At 43.8% G+C, this 18,679-nt stretch overlaps 1 protein-coding gene across 2 annotated transcripts in view; it reads right to left on the bottom strand.

Annotated features, from left to right (window-relative positions):
- Positions 1 to 18,679, bottom strand: part of tsc1b (TSC complex subunit 1b) — a 36,975-nt gene that overhangs the window by 16,336 nt on the left and 1,960 nt on the right. For both annotated transcript variants that reach the window (XM_080848183.1, XM_080848184.1), the window contains 8 exons: positions 14,251 to 14,577; positions 13,230 to 13,333; positions 7,336 to 7,488; positions 6,480 to 6,624; positions 5,494 to 5,648; positions 4,140 to 4,213; positions 3,628 to 3,815; positions 2,968 to 3,080 (listed from right to left, as the gene is read on the bottom strand). In XM_080848183.1, coding sequence (XP_080704309.1) covers positions 2,968 to 3,080; positions 3,628 to 3,815; positions 4,140 to 4,213; positions 5,494 to 5,648; positions 6,480 to 6,624; positions 7,336 to 7,488; positions 13,230 to 13,333; positions 14,251 to 14,359 — 1,041 coding nt within the window. In that variant the 5' untranslated portion in view covers positions 14,360 to 14,577. The remainder of the gene's footprint in view (positions 1 to 2,967; positions 3,081 to 3,627; positions 3,816 to 4,139; positions 4,214 to 5,493; positions 5,649 to 6,479; positions 6,625 to 7,335; positions 7,489 to 13,229; positions 13,334 to 14,250; positions 14,578 to 18,679) is intronic.

The raw sequence follows: 18,679 nt of genomic DNA, 5'->3' as shown, positions 1-18,679 counted from the left end.
TTTCGTGTTCTTCTGCAGTTTTATGCTGAAGAGCAAGCAAGGTTGTCTTTTCATGAAGAAGTTGATGTTATGCAATGTTCTTCACACTGTCTGAGCTGTCACAGAAACTCTGATTTCCATTGATAACCTCTTTGCCAAGTCTGAAGCACTTTCCTTCTGTTTCAGGCAAGATTGTTCAAGTAACGCACCGTCCGTGGCGTAATTTTAGGCTCGTTCTATCCTGCCTGATTAATGCTGAAATTGTGTTTCAACTTATTTTAGTTAGTCATTGATCTTCCTGTACCTTTTTCCATATTTGTGAAGTCTCACAGTCACAACCCCTGGGGATTATGAGCCCCTAGTCACTTTAGGCACCCAAAGATCTTGCAGCAACAGGCCTCTTCACATAATACTGGTTCCATCACATGTCCCCAAGTAGTCTGCTAGGACCTCAGCCAGAACCACTGACTCGCTTTTTCAGCAACCTCAGACAACTCCTTTAAAAGTTCCTTTGAGTGACTGTCCTTGATAACCAAAATCCAACAGAAGTATTGTGGTTGACTTTCCCTACAAAGCCTCTAACATCTTTCTCCACTTGTCTTGTGTATGCTTGCCAACCTTTTCCTTTTCCGTTCAAAGGCTTCCTTAATGGTATCTTCAAAGGGAATTGTTAACTTGAGATAGTAAGTAATGCGCTCACACCCAGAATACAACACCATGTCTGGCCACATACTTTTACAAAAATACACTGTGAAACTTGACGTTGCCATCCAACATCAGCTAGCAATCTCCAATTCTAGTTCATGCCCCATTTCCCCCATTTGCCAGCACTGTTTGTACGTGCCTGGTGTCCACTTTTCTGCCCCTTTTGCACAAAAGAAACTCTACTGTCCCTGTCATTAACTGGCAAAGAATTAAACTCAACTCTTTCATTCTCAAACAACTTCATCAATTATTTAAAAATCTGATTATGTCTACACATATAGCGATCCTGGATCAAGACAGCTTTACAACCAGACAGAATATGTTTTCATATACAGTATATCAATATAATACCTTCCATCAGTTTTCCCTTACTGATAGATACACTCCTACATTTGCTAGGTTTCACTTTCATCCTTGCCCATTTTAGATTGCCATTCAACCTGGCTAACAGCTGACGGGTACATGGGGCAGTTGTTGTAAGCATCATTATGTTGTCCATATAAGCTTGGATGGGCAATAACTGGGTGCCATTATGCAGCCTCTCATCACCAACAATCAATTCAGATGCCCTTATAATTACCTCCATTGCCACTGTGAAGGCCAACGGTGAAATGTTACATCCAGCCAAGATGCTAATCTCCAAATGCTGCAAGGATGTGGTGTGGTTTCATGTGTTGTTGTAGCACAACTGAATATCCTTAAAATATCTTCAAAATAAGATTTTCTACTTCCCTGTATTTTCAATATATTCTTTTTAAAGTATTTGTTTTTGATTGTAAGGAGAAATACTCTACTTGTCAACTTTATATGTGTTAATGTGTTTTTTTTACGCAATTATTGGGTGGTGATAGAATTTGGAATCATTTAACATATACATGGACATATAAATTTCATCGGTATGTAGCGAGTGCAACCTCTGATGACTATTGAACTGTAGACACCCTGTTCTACCAGTTGAGCTTCAGGACACATAAGCTAATAGAACTACTTGTGCTTTGGATTGGGAGCTTAATCCACTGGTCAATACTGTTGAATCCTCTGTGACAAGACTGAACACAAGGACATTCAATATGAAAAGAAACAGACTGCAAGCACACTGCAAAAGCACATCTGATGAGCAGGGGCCTTGGAGACCTGAAATATCAGATCTATTCAATCAGCCTGCCTGTCTGTCTTGAGTTCAGGGACGCTGCGTCAAAATGGAACACCATGCACACACTGCACGGCAAAAAAAAAGAATAAGTGTTGCACAATAACCAACATTACCTGATCCGGTACAAGCAACACAGCCCATAAACACTAACCTTTCTACATGAATGTGTAATCAGGGCCTGTTGCCAGAGCAACCAGCGCTGCGTCAGCGCCGGGGATGGCATGTTTTTCTGTTTTTAAAAGAGCTGCACACCCACCCCAATGACTCAACGTTCTCTCGCTGACACACAGACAGACAGACACACACAGACACACACACACACACACACACACACACACACTCACTCGGTAAAAACAAGGACACGATTCATGAGCTGGGGGTGTGGGGGAGGGAGCTATAATGGGGGGGGGGTGAAGGGGGGGGGGGTTGTCTGGGTTCATTGGATTGGTCAGGGACGGGTGATTTATAAACAGCAGCTGACACAGCTGATTGATCAGGAGTAAACACCCTCGCAAAACAAACAAACAAACAAACAAACAACACACATACAGACACAAAACACCTCACACAAGAGGTAAACATAGGGAAGAAAGTAGGAGGAGGTAAAAGTAAAAGGAGGTTTTATTTCCCTTTCTTCACCCGGTCTTTTTGGCTACCTTACAGACTCACAGCCACAAGAAATGTCAGAGAGAGATAAAGAGAGAGAGAGAGAAAGAGAGAGCAGGAGTGGGAGGGAGGAAGAGAGAGAGAGATAGACAGCACGAGAGAGAGAGGGGGCGGAAGGCAAGGAAAGGGGGTTGAGTTATCTGCAGATACTGTAGGGTGTTTCAACAGCTTCACAGAGAGATCTGTTTTCTGCTTAGATTTGAAAAACTTGGAGTCAAACGGTCTGCAGCTTAGAATTCCCATGTTTTAATCCCCAAGGCCACAGGGCTTTTGATGACATTCAGCCCATTACTGTATTGACAATATAATGTATGTGACTAATGTCTGGGCTGAGGTATTTTATTGACTTTCAAAAGACTGATTCATGTCACTTACGCCATTTCACAGGCAATGTGCAAAGTTGGCCATTGCTGGCAAGTCTGGCCACTGGTCCAATGAGGTGGAGGTAGAGATTGGGCCCTTACCTGGCGTCTCGTGCTGGGTGGGCTCCTGCACTGGGTCCCTGAGAGCTGGGGCAAGGAGAGGGGTGGGGGGCCCGATTGGCGAGGGGTGGAGAACTGGGTCGATGAGGAACTGCCTGTTAAGGGGTTCACACCATCGATGGCAACATGACATGAGTTGCACGCCACAAATAAAAAATTATCAAACATCAACTACATGCAATGCCAGAGTTAAAAGTAAGCAGACCAACAAAGAAGAAACACAAATTAGGTTTTTCAAGGAAATTGGAAAAAGAGATGATCTGGCTGAGCTTCTAAAAGGCATTGAAATGCATGGCTACCTAGTGATGATACAAGCATGATACAAGACTACAGAAAATGTCTGCATATACAGTACCAGTCAAAAGTTTGGACACAACCTCTAAAGTTTTTTCTTTACTTTTATTATTTTCTACATGGTAGATAACACTTTTTTTGTTTAAAACATATTTCATATCATATACACATTTAATATGTATTCTTTCATAGTTTAAATGTCTTCAGTATAAATTTACAATGTAGAAAATAATAAAAGTAAAGAAAACACCTCTCAAAAAATTAGAAGGTGTGTCCAAACTTTTGACTGGTACTGTAAATACGATCCACTGTTAGCACTGGCTAGCACTGTTAGCACTGGCTTCTGACCGTAGCTGCTGTGGAAATCAGTGTAGGGGCTGGCAGTACTGGCAGTGCAGTCTGTCGGCCGAAGCTGCAGATGGGCAGAGAAGTGCTCGGGCATGGTGGCATAGCCCTCTTCGCATGATGACTCCTTGGGGTCCAGGGACACTTTGGCACACTCAATAACGATGTCGTGAACCTCAAAGCGCTTCCACCTGTGGTCAGGGGACGAAGCATAATGGCTTAGTTTGAGCATCCATTAGCACGGTTCCCTTTTTAAGCAGTTATGTCTATTTCACTTTTTGAGTTTCTTTTCAGATTTTAGGTAAAACTATTTCGCCTTCCCATCCAGGCATCCAGTATGAGAAAATTAAGACTAGGTCTATTTCTGGCTCAAACCAATCTTTATGTAATACCTGGACAATAGGCTTCTTCACAGAGAGCACAGCACCACAAGAACTACTTAGATACAAACCCGGGGCAGATCCTGAGCCTTTTCCCCTCGTATGGAAGAGTACTTCATGGCCTAGTGGTCTCACCTTGTTGGGTCCAGCTCATGGTCCTTGGTTCCAGTCACTAATTCTGGGTGGATGCGGACATGTTCCAGCATTGGCTGTGGGGCAAAGTACAGACAGGAAGTGATGGTCCAACCCACAAAAGCATTCTACTTTTACATAACTTGTTTTTAGCAGCGCCAAACACCGTGCTGAGCTCCAGACTGTGACTACATGGTCACCGTAGGCATTTTGCAACCAAATTAGGTGACTAAGGTCACAGTAGTACAACCAAAGAATTTACTTTTACTCTTTATTCTCAGTGTATATAAACAGGTCTCTAAACCCTACTCTCCTCTACTCTGTCCCCCCCGTGGAATGAGTGGAATCTCTAATCATACTTACTCTATAGGTCCAATGATTCATGTTTAACCTGTTTTTTTTTTTTTTTCTTGTTTTTTTTACCTATGTTGGTTTGAAGGAAGGGTGCACTTGGCAATGACAGAGGACACATATGCCATGCTTATAATAACTTCAGCCTAACTATAAAATGTCACAGAGATACAGTTAAAAAGATCTGAATGGGTCTACAATCAGCTAAAGGTGGTGCAAGGCTTGAATTGATGCTCCAGTTTTCAGTGAGGAACAGGAACATTAGTGTTGCCAGGTGAAAAACCTAGCCACTGTGGTGTGGTAAAGACCACATTTTTCCACCGGTTTACTTTGGGCGCACAGATGCCATTCATCCAACAACAGCTACATTGACAATTCTTCACAATATGTTAAACAGTGTGGTGAACAGCATCACTGTTACATTTACATTTAGTCATTTAGCAGACGCTTTTATCAAAAGCGACTTATACATCAGGGGTTGAGCGTCTTGCTCAAGGACACTTAGACACTTGGTAAGGAGGAGTGGGGAATCGAACTAGCAACCTTCCAACCTTCCGATTACTTAACGACTCCTCTACCTCCTGCACCACTGTCGCGCCCACATACCACCCAGACACTTGTGGGGAGGAGTGGGGAATCGAACTAGCAACCTTCCAACCTTCCGATTACTTAACGACTCCTCTACCTCCTGCACCACTGTCGCGCCCACATACCACCCTCTTCACACATATAACACTGCACCCTTGCCTCTGGCAGCTGTCAAAGTGAAAATGCTGCAAAACATTGATTAGCTGTTTGCTGAGGGCGGGGTGAGAACATTGAGCAACCAATCTCACTTCAGCAAGCCTGCGGTTGACAGAGTGCCTGTGAAATCTCTTGCAATGGCAGCTGATTTAACATGTCTCCTGATGTTTCAGACAGCCATCGTAGCTAGGGGCTACTCGGTGGAAATGAGCAGTTGACACACTTCATTCGAATTCTATCAAATCAGAGCGGAGGTTCTCACCTTCACCACCTCCTCGAAGGTCTCCACGTTCTCCTTCATGCTGTAGTGGGAGCGCAGGTAGGAGACAAAGTTGCAAGGGTACATGCCATACAGCCGATGGAACAGAGAGTACACACTCGCATGCAGATGGATCAGGTACACCTCCGACACATGGCCTACAGCAGAGGGAAGTGGGTAAGAGGAAGATGAGAAGAGAAGAGGGGAGGAGAGGAGGAGTAAGAAAACAGGGGGAGAGAAAAGTGAAGACAAGGGAGAGAAGAAAGAGAAAGGAGGTTCATAATAGCCATTCATTTTCACTTCTTCTTCGAACAGTCAGTCAACACAGATTCCAACCTTGATAAACATGATGTTTCTGACACGACCGTTTGGACATGATGTTTTTCTGCAGACACAAATACTCTTTCTACACGTCAACAGCATCAAGAGGACAGAATGCATGTTCAACAGTGTCTCCGAAAACAATCACCCCTGTTTACTTCCCAAAGAAAATCCTCTTACGCAAGGCAAAGCACTTATAATCCAATTTGAAAATATCGAAGTACTGACATGCAGCCAACCTGGTGATTAAAAAGAAATCCTGATTCTTCCATCAATAACAAGAGGCAGCCTATGGCTCTGTTTGCTTTGTAACCTGCAGCGTGTGTGTGTGTTTGTGTGCGTGTTCTTGTGCGTGTTCGTGTGTGCGTGTGTGTGTTTGTGTGTGTGTGTGCTCTGTAAGCTGGGCCAGACGGCCAAAGCAAACAGGGCACACCACCACAATGCAATCTTGACATGTCCAGGCACTTTGCCGAGGAAGATATTTCCAGCCATCAAAATGTGGTAAAAAAAACACATTACTTTCTCGCCACATCAATTAAAACTACTCTGAGGAAGTGATCACAGACAAATGAATCAAGAAAAATCACCTTCTTGTGTTAAACAGTTGTGTCCATGCTATAATTCGGTAGCTCCATCTGAGGTGAGTTTAGACTGGACATTAAATTTACCTGGATTCTTGAGGTTCCAAGATGCCAGTCGTCCGAAAATGTCGAAAAACTCGTACAGGTGTTGTTTTCCTGCCTGAGGGATCATGGGTAGGAGGGTGATGAGCACCAGGACCCCTGTTATGAGCACCACCACATCGGTATCCGTCTGGAGACATACACAAAGAAATGGTCATGAACACAAATACATGATTGTGCCTCTTCAAGTTTTTGAGTTCAACTACACATGAAAAGGGTCTTACTTCACCAATCAGTTGTCAAAGTTAATGCTGAAATAAATGAATGCGCTTATACAACTATGCAAACATGAAAATGCAAATCCTTGAGTTTGAGTAAAATCCACATACTGGTGCCGTACTTTGTGCCGTACTAATGTTGTTTTGATAGATGAGTCATGGCATACTCTAAAGTCTTTTGTTTGTCATTGTGTATCCCTGTGCAAGATTTAATACTGAAGAGCACTTCAAAAGCCAAGATTGCATCAAGTCCCAAAAGCATTTTTAGCATTTTATCTGCCTCCAAAATGCTGCTATACCGGGGATTTGGCTACTTGTGAGGCACTCACTCTGTTGGCACAGCGTCTGCACACTCAAATGGCTTTAACAATATTCTGACTGCCTATATTTCTGTTTTCAAGACAAAATACACTCTCCCATAACTACACAACATGGTGCGGATGACTAAACTGCATTTACAGAACTGTGATGGCCTGTTCTGTGGTTGAGTCACATAGGGCGCAGATTTTGATTGACCCAACAAAAGCTTAGGGATAGTTGGGGGGGGTGGGGGGGGGGGGGGGGTGGAGGAGTCAAACGTCATTGTAACGCCCTGGCACTAGGTCCTGCGGTTCCCAGCATACCTTGAGGCATTTGAGGAGTGAGAGCAGCAGGGGGTAACGGGCGATCTTGTGGATCCAGGACGGCTGCTTCCTGACGACGTGCCCCAGCAGGTTGAGTGTGGGCAGCCGGCACGAGTGCTTGGCCATGCACTCGTTCATCTTATCCAGAAGGTGCTGCAGGAGAGAAAGATTGCAGACGGTTAAGCCTTCGATTCTATTAAAATTCAGTTCCTTTTGCATTTACTCTCAGCTAAATTCCACTTCAACTCCAGTTCAACTGGTGAACCCAAAAAAACTTGACAACCATTATCTTGAAAGAGTGCAAGGCAGGGCCTCCCCTTTGCAGCTGTGCTGGGATATTCCTAGAAGAAATTGGCCTTGTCTATCACTATTCCAGGATATGATTGAATACTTCTGGGATTTTTTTCACAAACTGCTGCTAATGGGATGGGAATGGGATGTGCCAACATTTATAGCCCTCAAGTCTAACCGTAGTTTATACATTTTTAATCTCTTGGTTCAACTGTTAATAATCCAGTAGGTGAAAAGCAGCATATTAATCCCGAAAACACTAGTGTGATGATAAGGATTCAAAGAGCAATCTGGTCATCATGACATCAGACTGCCACAACATTTCCAAAGGGCCATCACACAATCATGCACAGACAAAAAAAAGAAAAGACAGCATGTGATTACCATATTATTGACATATGACATATCAGATGTCATATTTTGTTTTGTTTGACAATTTCCCTTCCAGCTTAATCTGGTTTTGAGGTACTGAATCAATGACATCACACTGTAGACTGATGAACCGGTTTTTTCTTTTCTTGTCAAACAACCTCTCATAACCCCTCGGGAAACCAAAGCGGTTGATTAAATGAAGAGGGTAAACAAGCTCCTTCACTGTAAATGTACACCTAATGTAGCAACCAACAGCAGATGTCTGTAGCAAACCATACTGGATAACAATGGACATTTTTTTTTACTAATAAGCCTGTGACTCAACTGTGAAGATAGTGATCATAAAACACTGCTTACAACTGTTAACAGTATCCTGATGACAACGTGAGGACTTTCAGGGAGGCAATGATGACACATTACAGCCCTGTCAAGAACAACTGCCATTGCTTGCTCCCTCCGTCAGACAGACAAACCTCAAAAGGCACTTTTTGACAGTTGGAACACACACATCGTTTTAGGGGGGCCAGCCCCTTTGACGTGTTTTGACCGCAGGAAGCGCCCCCTAAAGGACCTCTTTCAGGGCCGTTGTCTGGGCCGAAATGAGTACTACCAAGCGGCCCTGAAAATACTGGGTGGCGCTTGCAGGGATGATTGACACTTATTGGTTAAACACAACATGACTGGAAGACAACAACAAGCAAAAGTTGATTTTTTTTCACCAGACCTTACGAGGTGAACACACCCAGAGATTACAAGCTCACAGAGTTAACATGTGGAGGTTACTGTCATTGACTGAACACGCAAAAAATTAGCTGAAATATAGGCTTTAATTAATCAACAGTGGTGCTAGTATCTTCATTTATCAACAGCTGCCATGAAGCCATTATGCATAGCATAATTCAACTGTTGACTCGACCTTGGGGTAATCCAAACATTATCAAGAAATCATATGGTTAAGCGGTCTAATGTTAATACTGCCACTGCTCGACATTGACGTCACGATAATGGGTCCTTCACCATAGCGGAATCAGAGAGGCTGAAAGGGCCGACTAGGGGACCATTCCTGTAATTGTCACCACTACCAGCCTAGGAAGTGGCACCGACCAAGTGCAGCAACTCCAGGCAGGCCTGCCAGATTATAGCTCGGCTGCAGGTGATGATGTTTTACAGTTAACTGCCACTGCGGCATAATAAAAAGTGATGCTGTCAAATGTACCATGGGAGGAATGTGTGGGTGCTTTTACTCTCTTCCACGGATCGTCCTCCCAGACTTAATCTACGTGGCGACTTTTCAGTTCCTCTCAAGGCCTTATGTATGAGATCATCTCTCATTTTGAAAGGGTCATTTGGTGACCGCTGGTGAGTGGGCTGCGGAACAGAAGCGAGACTAATGTGTGAAGGTACATCGCTAGCCCTGAGTTCCATCACCTCTCCAGTGGAGATGAGAATATTCATGCCGATTGGGTGGGCCCTGAAACGCACTCAGCCTGATTGGTAGGGATGGGAACACACACGCCAACTCGCTCACTCTCTCGCCCTCAGAGCAACAGGACACAGGCAAGCTGAATACCTTCTGACGTAGGCTTGCTGTGCAAAAGAGCGGAGCATGAAGATCGCATATCAGTGTGTCAGATGATGGGTAGTGAGACAAAAAAAAGTGTGTGTTCAAGGTTTCAAATCTGCATTTCAAACAAACAACAGGGGCTGAGATCAATGTTCATCTTTCAACTGGTATGAGGTTGATGTTTAGGAGCCTAAAATGAATAGAAGCCTATTGTGTTGGGCAAGGTGTCCACAGGATGGCTAAACCAGCCATTACACAAGCCCACTGCACACAGTTGGATATCTGAGGGGGATTTGTATTAAGGATTAATAACAGAGCCAGGCCTTCCTGTGCCAATTCAACTCTGAGTATCAAGACCATAACCTTTTCTCAACAGCTCTCCACACAGGAAACCAACTCTAACCACAATCAAAACAGACACCATGAAGAATACTTCATGTTAGTGCAAGCTCATGGCTGTTTGGATCAATAAACAGATCCATCACAACGGTATGTGTTAGTGTGTACCACTGTGGATGATGTTACATTCCACTGAGAGGAAAGTATTCACCACAGAACAGAGTCTACACAGATTAGTGGTTAGACTTGTGTGTTTCCAGATACAAATGCTCAGAAATGTTTCCTTGAAAGCTGGAAGCTCTAGTAGACTCATCTATTCAATACAAAGAACTAAGAGTTTGTTGAAACTCTGAAGGGCTCTTCACACCTAAAAACCATTGGCTGACGGCCATGAAATCCACTTCAAATGTTTCTGCAAAGACCCTTCCACTAGAGGATTCTAGGTAGAACCTGCAGATCCTTGTATGGAAACCAAAGAGGGTCGCTTAAGGTTTCCAACCCTCTTTCTAGACGCACATGTCAAAATTACACAACCCTAATCCTGGCAGAGCTGAGGCATATGTGCAGAGGTTCACTGCACCCTTCATTTACCGACTCTTCACACTGAAGCCTCTTTCAGATATGAACTCCAGACAATGTCCGCAGAATTAGATCCAGAGTCCGCTCTGTGGTACCCATCCTCACTCACACCTTAGGTGAGGGAAATGGACGCATGAGTCATGTACATAAAAGCAGGATATGACCCAGGCGAGTGAGCTCAAAATTAATGGGTGCGAAGCTTATACCACCAAATCATTATTTAGTCATCATTATTATTTTACTCTGACATTAAAGTGGCATTATGCAGTAATTGTTCTTCAGGCTTAGGGTTAGGATAAGCAGTTTTACCTTAAAATAACAGCTTAAAAAAACGCTATGACCAGTGGTGGGTAGTAACGCGTTACAAGGAACACAAATGAGTAAAAAAGTAAATTTTTCGGGTAACGAGTACTTTTTGCGTTCCTTTATAAAGTCTGCACTTTTACTCGAGTAAATATTTGAACTAGAATTCTACTCTTTACTCCGTTACATTTCCATTGTGCTTTCATTAAAATGAGTATTGTGAAAAAAGTACACATATCTTTGTTTACTGGAATACAAGCGCACGGCAACCAGAGGGTAAAAACGGAGAGGTCAGTTAGCTATGCGTTATCAACGCGCCCTCCACAGGTCGCAGCATTGTTGTCATTTCATAGCGTTCAAAAACTCCACATCGAACCTTCGCAAACATGTTCAGGCAAGTTGCATTCGTTTTATCTGTACTGCAGCTAGTCCTGGAGATAAATGTTACATCCTTTACCATTTTACAAACTCACATCCTATGCACAAGGCGCAGTGCAAACTCTTGCACATAAAACCAAAGAGTATAGAGGTACTTCTATACTCTTTGATAAAACTCTATACTGCCAAGACGTTTCCATTTAACGTTAGGCTACATTAGCTGCAGTAGTCACGTTAGAATGTTAGCAGCTAGCGTAACGACTAGATGGCCACCGTTAAAGTTAGCAGTTTGTTTGACTGACTGACATAGTTGCCAGCTAACGTCCGAATGCACGTTTGCTATAATATGCAAGGGCACAAACAAGTAGGCTATACCTAGGCTACAGTATGTTAAAATTATTTATCACATCAATAGCGCTGGTATGGTTAACAAAAAACGGTCTGCGTGTGTGTGTATACATCTCTGGAGTTGATCTGATATCAGATCTACAGTATGTAGTCTAGTCTTGTCTGGTTGGCGTGTGTGTGTAATAAGGTTTAATGAAAATAAAAGTAATGTATGTGTGATCTATGAGACATGTTATGAAAAAAAAATACATGATACAATGAAGCAACTTGTGAAGAAATGTTTCAAGAGTGCATTTCTTCCTGAATACTCATGTTATGTTTTGCATTGATCCAAACACTCCAACACAAAAAAGTAACTTGTAATTTGAGTAACTTTTAAACAGAGTACTTTTTTAACTCTTACTCGAGTAACTTTTCCAATTGGAATATTTACTTTTACTCAAGTCGATTTTGAAGGAGGTAATTGTACTTTTACTTGAGTACCAATTTTCAGTACTCTACCCACCACTGGCTATGACTTATATGGAGAATCGCTTCCGTGCCATTGCCATACCAGGGTCCGTAGGCATATTACTGCGCTATGTAGATTTGCCTGAAGCCGCCCGGTTTCTACCGTCTTGCTTTGTCTTGTGTTGCACTTGCTTGATGTTTGACTGTGTTAGGACAGTTGTTGACTTACTAACTTGTCATAGCATCTCGTTAGCGATTAGCAATTCTTCCGTTATGCTGCTTTAAAAGAAAACTCATTCAGGACGATTTCTACATGGAAACTACATGTATTTGGCCCTTTTAAATCTAAAATAAAAGGGCTTTGACAAGCCCCATTGCCTTGCAATGGTAAACAACTCCAGTTGGGGTAACGTTAGCTTCAACGTAAGTGATTTAATGTTACTAGCAAGGATAACCAAGGTCAACTTTATTTGACATTTTAAAACGGTTGATGGTTACATACTTGGTAAAGGGCCAGGTAGCTAATTTCATTTACAGTGAAGGTAATCAATAAAACATAAAAGAGTAATGCAGATGTTTTAAATGTTTTCTTAGCGAATGCTCACATATTTTAGCTAATGTTAACATTATACTGTATATTCACTGACATAGCATTGCCTTATGAACATTATTTTTCCAAAGGTAGGGAGTTTAAAGTTGCTAAGGCTATGCATGGCTACAGCAAGTCTGCTGTTGTTTCAATGTCAAACTCCCTCAGTTGGAAAACGTGATAGAAGTTTATAGTAAGCAGTAGGCTAAGACTGACCACATCCCTGGTGTTGAAAAATAAGGCGAAGTATGTTTCCATTGCATTTGTAATAGAAAAGCAAATCACTAGTTCGTAGGGCAGAATTTGCTGCCCATGTTCGTACAAGATCTCACCCAGATGTTGTCAGTGCATTGTAATATGGGGCTGGTGGGGTAATGTCTGAATTTACTTATGTAGGTGGTGCATGTTCATACCACCCACTCGCACAAATAAAGAGTATTGTCTAGAGTTCAATGTCAAGCTGACAACACCAATGAGTGGAGCACCAAAGATCTCCAGACACCACCATATAATGCAAAGGTTATTCTCCCAACGTACAAATACATCCTGTCAAATCCTTGTATCCAAAAAGCATATCAGCAGTTCTTGATGGCCACTGGCTAAAGTAAGACCTTCGTATATTCTCACCTGAGCAGGATTGGCATAGTGAGCACAGTCATAAGGATTGAATGGTCTGCATACCTTGTCATGTGGCTCTCTCACTGAGGACAGGATGTGCATGGCCTGGGCGGAGTGGGTCTCCAGGAAGTAGTCCACAAGAGTGTTAAGTAGCACCGACCCTCGCTCTAGAAAGGGAATGGAAAAAAAAGCAATGGTCAAAATCAAACAGTTTGAAAAGCACTCTGGATAGAACTTCTACCGTGACAATGAGAAAGAGACATTAAATGCTCAAAATGAACAAATAAAACCCCTGTCCAAAATGGCCCTCCAACACCAAAGGGCAAAAAGCCAGGAATTGGAGGGTCCTAACAAGTCTGCTATATTGACCCAGATGGTGCATCATGAGTCTTTGGCCACATGCACTCAATCAAAACCTCTGGAAAGCATTAGGGCCACGCGAACCTATTGGTGCCCTCTGAATTGTTTGTTTGTCGATTCGACAGACAGTGGCATCATTCAGAGAACAGCTTGATGAGCTTAAACCCGAAACTCAGGGCAAGCAGCAAGTTTACTGAAAGCATGGATACCGCAGTGGCAGAAATCAAATTCAACTCAAGACCCCTTTTTTTAAAACACTAAAACACACACACACACACACACACACACAGGTTGTGAGATACCAGTTTGTCCACAGGCCAAATACCATCATAGTGTTTTGGGCAACCATCAGCTGAACCTGCAACTGAATTCTCTTCTGACCCCAATTATCCCTCCAGGAAATGGAAAACAACTCTTCCTAGAGGCTGTCAAGGCCTCAGCCATTTCTAAGTTGGTGGCAATATTGAACATTGTTTCAAGGAGGCCTGACATTTTCCACCAACCGCAAGTGCAGCTCCAGCTTGAAAGCTAACAACTGCATCTCCATTCTCTCAGTAGCGGAGTAGGTGCACAGTATTTCCCTGGTGTGATATTCAACTCTAAACATCAAAACGTTTCAGGGAGCAGCTCAACACCTAAACTCCATCACTGTTCAAAAACAACATTTATAGGTATTGGAGTAGAGCATCCCTGAAGCCCTGAGCCTGAGCCCGATGTTCCTTACCGGAGCTGAGGTGTTCGTTGATCAGACCCTTGATCTCCTCCAGCTGCCTTAGGTCAGAGGACTCCAAGAGAGGAAGCAGGTCCCCCACGAGGGGCTGCTGTTGGGCCATGGCGGAGGTGTCAGTAGAGGTGGGCGCAGGGCGTGCGTGTCGGGGCAACAGGCACCGCTCCTAGACACTGCAGCCGATGGGGCAGGGGTGTGAGGCACAGGACGGGGGAGGGGAGGGGAAGGGGGAGGGGGAGGGTCGGCTCAGTTGCGGTCACACACCCTCCGGTCCTGCGGCACCGGGGTCCCGAGGCCGCCTGCCGAAACAGTCTCCAGGCACCACTGAGAAAAAGGAGGAGAAAGATGGGTGAGGCAACTCCATGTCCCCATTTCTTGCAGGGGGGCAGGGTTAACTAACACCAATACTATACTAAGTCAGTTTCAAGTATAAACATGCATGATAATTAACTTAAAAAGATTTTTGAATTTTGAAAGAGCAAAGCAGAAATATTACAAATAATTGCGAACATAAGCTTAGAACAGTGGAAGTGGAAGTTGTTAAACGGAAACTTTGGGATTTTTTAACCTGGGCCCTATTTCTAGATCTTTTCTGAATTAAGGACAATTAAAGATCGAAATCAGTCCAGTATTGAGTTACAACGCTATAACTGCCAACCGCAAAACGGCAACCAACTGTGTCAAAGTAAACCGCTTGTTTTTGCCACTGACAGGCTCATAGTGTTTTTATAAGTGTGTGTGCGGTAGCATGGAAAGGATCTCGACAGAGATGTCGAGCTCACCGTACAGAATAAGAAACTGTAGTAGTTTAAGTTTCAGTAGAAAATAAAGTCAAACAGTCAAAGAAACTACAGTTTCTACTTATAATTGGATTAAGAGCCTGTCAGTGGCGGAAAAAAGCGGTTTACTTTGAACCAGATGCATGCGTACATTGTATAGCTGATTTGCAGCCGATTTCAATCGGTTTTGGACCCAAAATGATGGGAAAAAAGGGCGCAGATAAAAGTAAATCCCAAAGTTTCCCTTTAAAACTGAGATGGCACAGTCATCGCTCCAAACCACTGCATGGCTTAAAAGCAACATTCAGCTCCTGGGGCCTACAGGGCATTCCTGTTTGTTATTACATGACTTTAACTGCGGACGAAACAGCAGGTTCAGGGTCAGCTCCGCTTAAATAAACCTAAGCACCCTTAGACTTCAACTTCACAACTTGGGAAATCTCTGGTGCCATCCTGTAGGAAGCCACCTCAAACGACCCTCAAAATAAGTAGATGCCTACGTATATCAAGCTTGGATCACAGCACTGTACCTAAGAATGAGTCCTGAACATATATGAGTAAAGCACATATGGAGAGAAATGAAAACTGATGGAGAAAGGAAAAGTGGAATGCAACCCCAACATACATTTCTGCTATGCCTGACTACGTCTCTAGCAGTCAAGTAATACGGACCGTGTGTGCCATGGATGTGATGTTGAATAGCCGGATGGTAAAACAGAAACAAAATCCCGTGTCAACACTAGTGTCTACTGTCTACCTGCAATTCAGGCTGGAGGGAAAAGGCTGCAGTGAGATCTGAGGTTTCATTTCTTTATCGACAAGCTTTGCAAAGCTAAGTCCTCTCCTCTTGGTTAAACACTACCCTGCAGCTGAATACGTTTTCTTGGATTTGTGGCTTAATGGGGATAAATGCATTCACAGCATGGAAGGAAAGAAATCACAGTGCTAATGGCTCTGGTGGGACACAAAGCGAGCCAATCCACTTGCTTGGTCCAAATGTTTTTGTTTGGCCCTTCAACCGAAGAACAAGCATGCACTGGGGTCAGTGGGTTCCTTCATCTCGACTGAAAATTAATTTTGTCCAACATGGATTAGTTGTCTGTGTGTCTGTGTGTCTGTGTGTATGTGTGAGTGTGTGCGTGTGCGTGAGCGTGTGCGTGTGACTAAGCATGGGGACTGAAATGAGAGGACCAGTAACGCCTTGAGTAAAAAGTCTGCTGTGCCTTCAAATGCTCAACACAGCTAGAGCCAATCACCTTCACCGAATGGAGCAGAACAATGTGGACTTCTTCGAAGGCTTCATGGGTCGGGACGAGAGAGAAGCGCCCCCACTCCCAACACCATTATTTACTGCCTGCCTGACAGACAGACAGCAATCCTGTCATTGTAGAGGTTTTCAGATGACTCTGCAGTTGTGGGGTGTGCCAGTGGTGGAGACTGAGTACAGGAGACAGAGTACAGGGAACTGGTGGACTGCTTTGTGGAATGGTGTGGGAACAACCACCTTCTGTGTAATGTCACCGACACAAAGGAAATGGTTGTGGATTTTAGGAGGACCAGGAAGACTAGGCTAGTTCACCAGAGTCAGTTCACCAGGTCAAATTCCTTGTTTGTTCTAACTAACTTGGCAAATAAAAATCTGATTCTGATTCTGAACCCTCTTTCCATCTGTGGATAAGAGGTGGAGGTGGTGGAAGGCTACAGATAACTAAGCATTTACCTGGACAGCAGACTGGAGTGGAAAATGCAGGAAATTAACAGAACATACTCTACTGTTTGAGGAAGCTCAGGTCAGTCCATGTATGCAGCAAGATGTTGCATATCTTTTACCAGTCTGTCATGGTGCAATTTTCTTTGCAGCCATCTGTTGGGGCAGCAGCATCAGAGCCGACCACTCTAGGAAACTGAACAAACTGTCAAAGATTGCTGGCTCTGTGCTAGGGATTGCTCTGGAGCCCCTAAAGCTGGTTATGAAAAGAAGGATGTTGTACAAGCTGCTAAACATAACAGACAACACTATGGATCCCCTACACAACCTTCTAGTCAGACATCAGAGTGTCTTCAGTCAGAGACTCCTTCAGTTTCGCTGCAATGAGAACCAGTTAAAGGAAATTTGTCCTGCCCACCGCAATAGAATCTACAATGACTCCCCTCTGTGCTATGAGGAGACTCATCTTCTGAGTGGAAATGCACATTTTAGATTTAATTTGCACATTAATAACAACATCTGGCCTGCCTTGCCATTGCTGTTATTTTATCTACTAACTGATTACATATACACTCACACACACATATACATAGTCATTCTGTGTACTGTCTTTTTACTTATCTCATTGTGTGTTTTTCTCAGTTATGTTTTTCCTTCTCTCCCTCCATCTCTCTCTCTCTCTCTCTATCTCCATCCATCCATCCATCCATCTCTCTCTCTCTCTCTCTCTCTCTATCTCTATCTCTATCTCTCTCTCTCTCTCTCTCTCAGCCCATTAGGGCCCACTCACACATTCAAATGTAGACTGACAGGGCCATGGCATTCACAATGACAAAATAATCTGTCCTCTCATTCCAGGCCGAGCTCCTGGTGGACATCTAGCGAGCGCCATTAGCAGGAGCAGGTATTCCAAAGGCATTACGTGACTCCCTGTCTGCTGATTCAGCTAGCCAGAGGGGGGGGGGGGGGGGGGGGGGTTGGAAGTCCTCGCATGAGTGACATCCACCGCGGGTTACCGATCAACAGTCATCGTGACTACCACTGTTCTTCGGCAGATTTAACTCTTTCCCTTACAGTCCAAGAATTGATTTCTGAGATTTACGACTGGTGATCTCACATTTTAAAACCAGTGTAAATCACAGACGGCACTTTTAAACTAAAGCCATGCCACTTAAACCAGGATTTTATTATCAATGTACAGTATTTCATACATAACCTATGTGTAGGAATGTTTTTTTTTTTTTTTCAAATGTCAACAGCAACAAAGCAGCTGAAAAGGAACGTGCAACAAACAAAACATGCTATGATAACCTCCTGTGTAACTGCCTTTGAGCTGAGAGCACACATGAGGGAGGTGGGGGCATCCATGGAGTATTTGAGACTTTGTGCAAAGTCTCACAAATTAGCCAGAGCGCCATTAGAGACATGCAGATGGCGTCGGTTGGAGGAAAGGAGGAGGGGGGGGGGGGGGGGGGGGGCAGAGCTATGCCACTCTGGCCACGCAGGGGTCATGGGAGCATGCAGCAGGAAATAAACCCAATCTGTTCTCCTCTGTGGAGGCCCGATCCGACCCTCCGTTCCCCACACAGCTCCACTGTAAACAGGACAGTGAGACGAGGGCTGGGCACTGAAGCGTGAAGAAGCCCACACTCTTGGGCCCAGGGAAGGGATGAGGAGTGGGTGAGGAGGGCGTAGAGTGGGTGAAAGTGATCTTTACTTGTGGTGACAGCCCAGCGATTGCTGCCTCAAAGTGCCTGCTCTCCTAAATCTTTTCCCCCTGACAAGACAGCATAAATAACTCCTGACTGACAGGTCATTATCCCCATAGTCGGCATGTGTGCAGCAGCCTTTACCAAAACTGCTAGGCTATCATCAACAACACCACCAGCCTGGTGCAAATTCTTCATTCCCACTAACCGTCACAATTACATAAATATTT

This window comes from Sprattus sprattus (genome assembly GCF_963457725.1).
Source record: "Sprattus sprattus genome assembly, chromosome: 11".
Lineage (NCBI taxonomy): Eukaryota > Metazoa > Chordata > Actinopteri > Clupeiformes > Clupeidae > Sprattus > Sprattus sprattus.
Note: the sequence above shows the minus strand (reverse complement) of the source record. Positions and strands in the feature narration are given on the sequence as shown.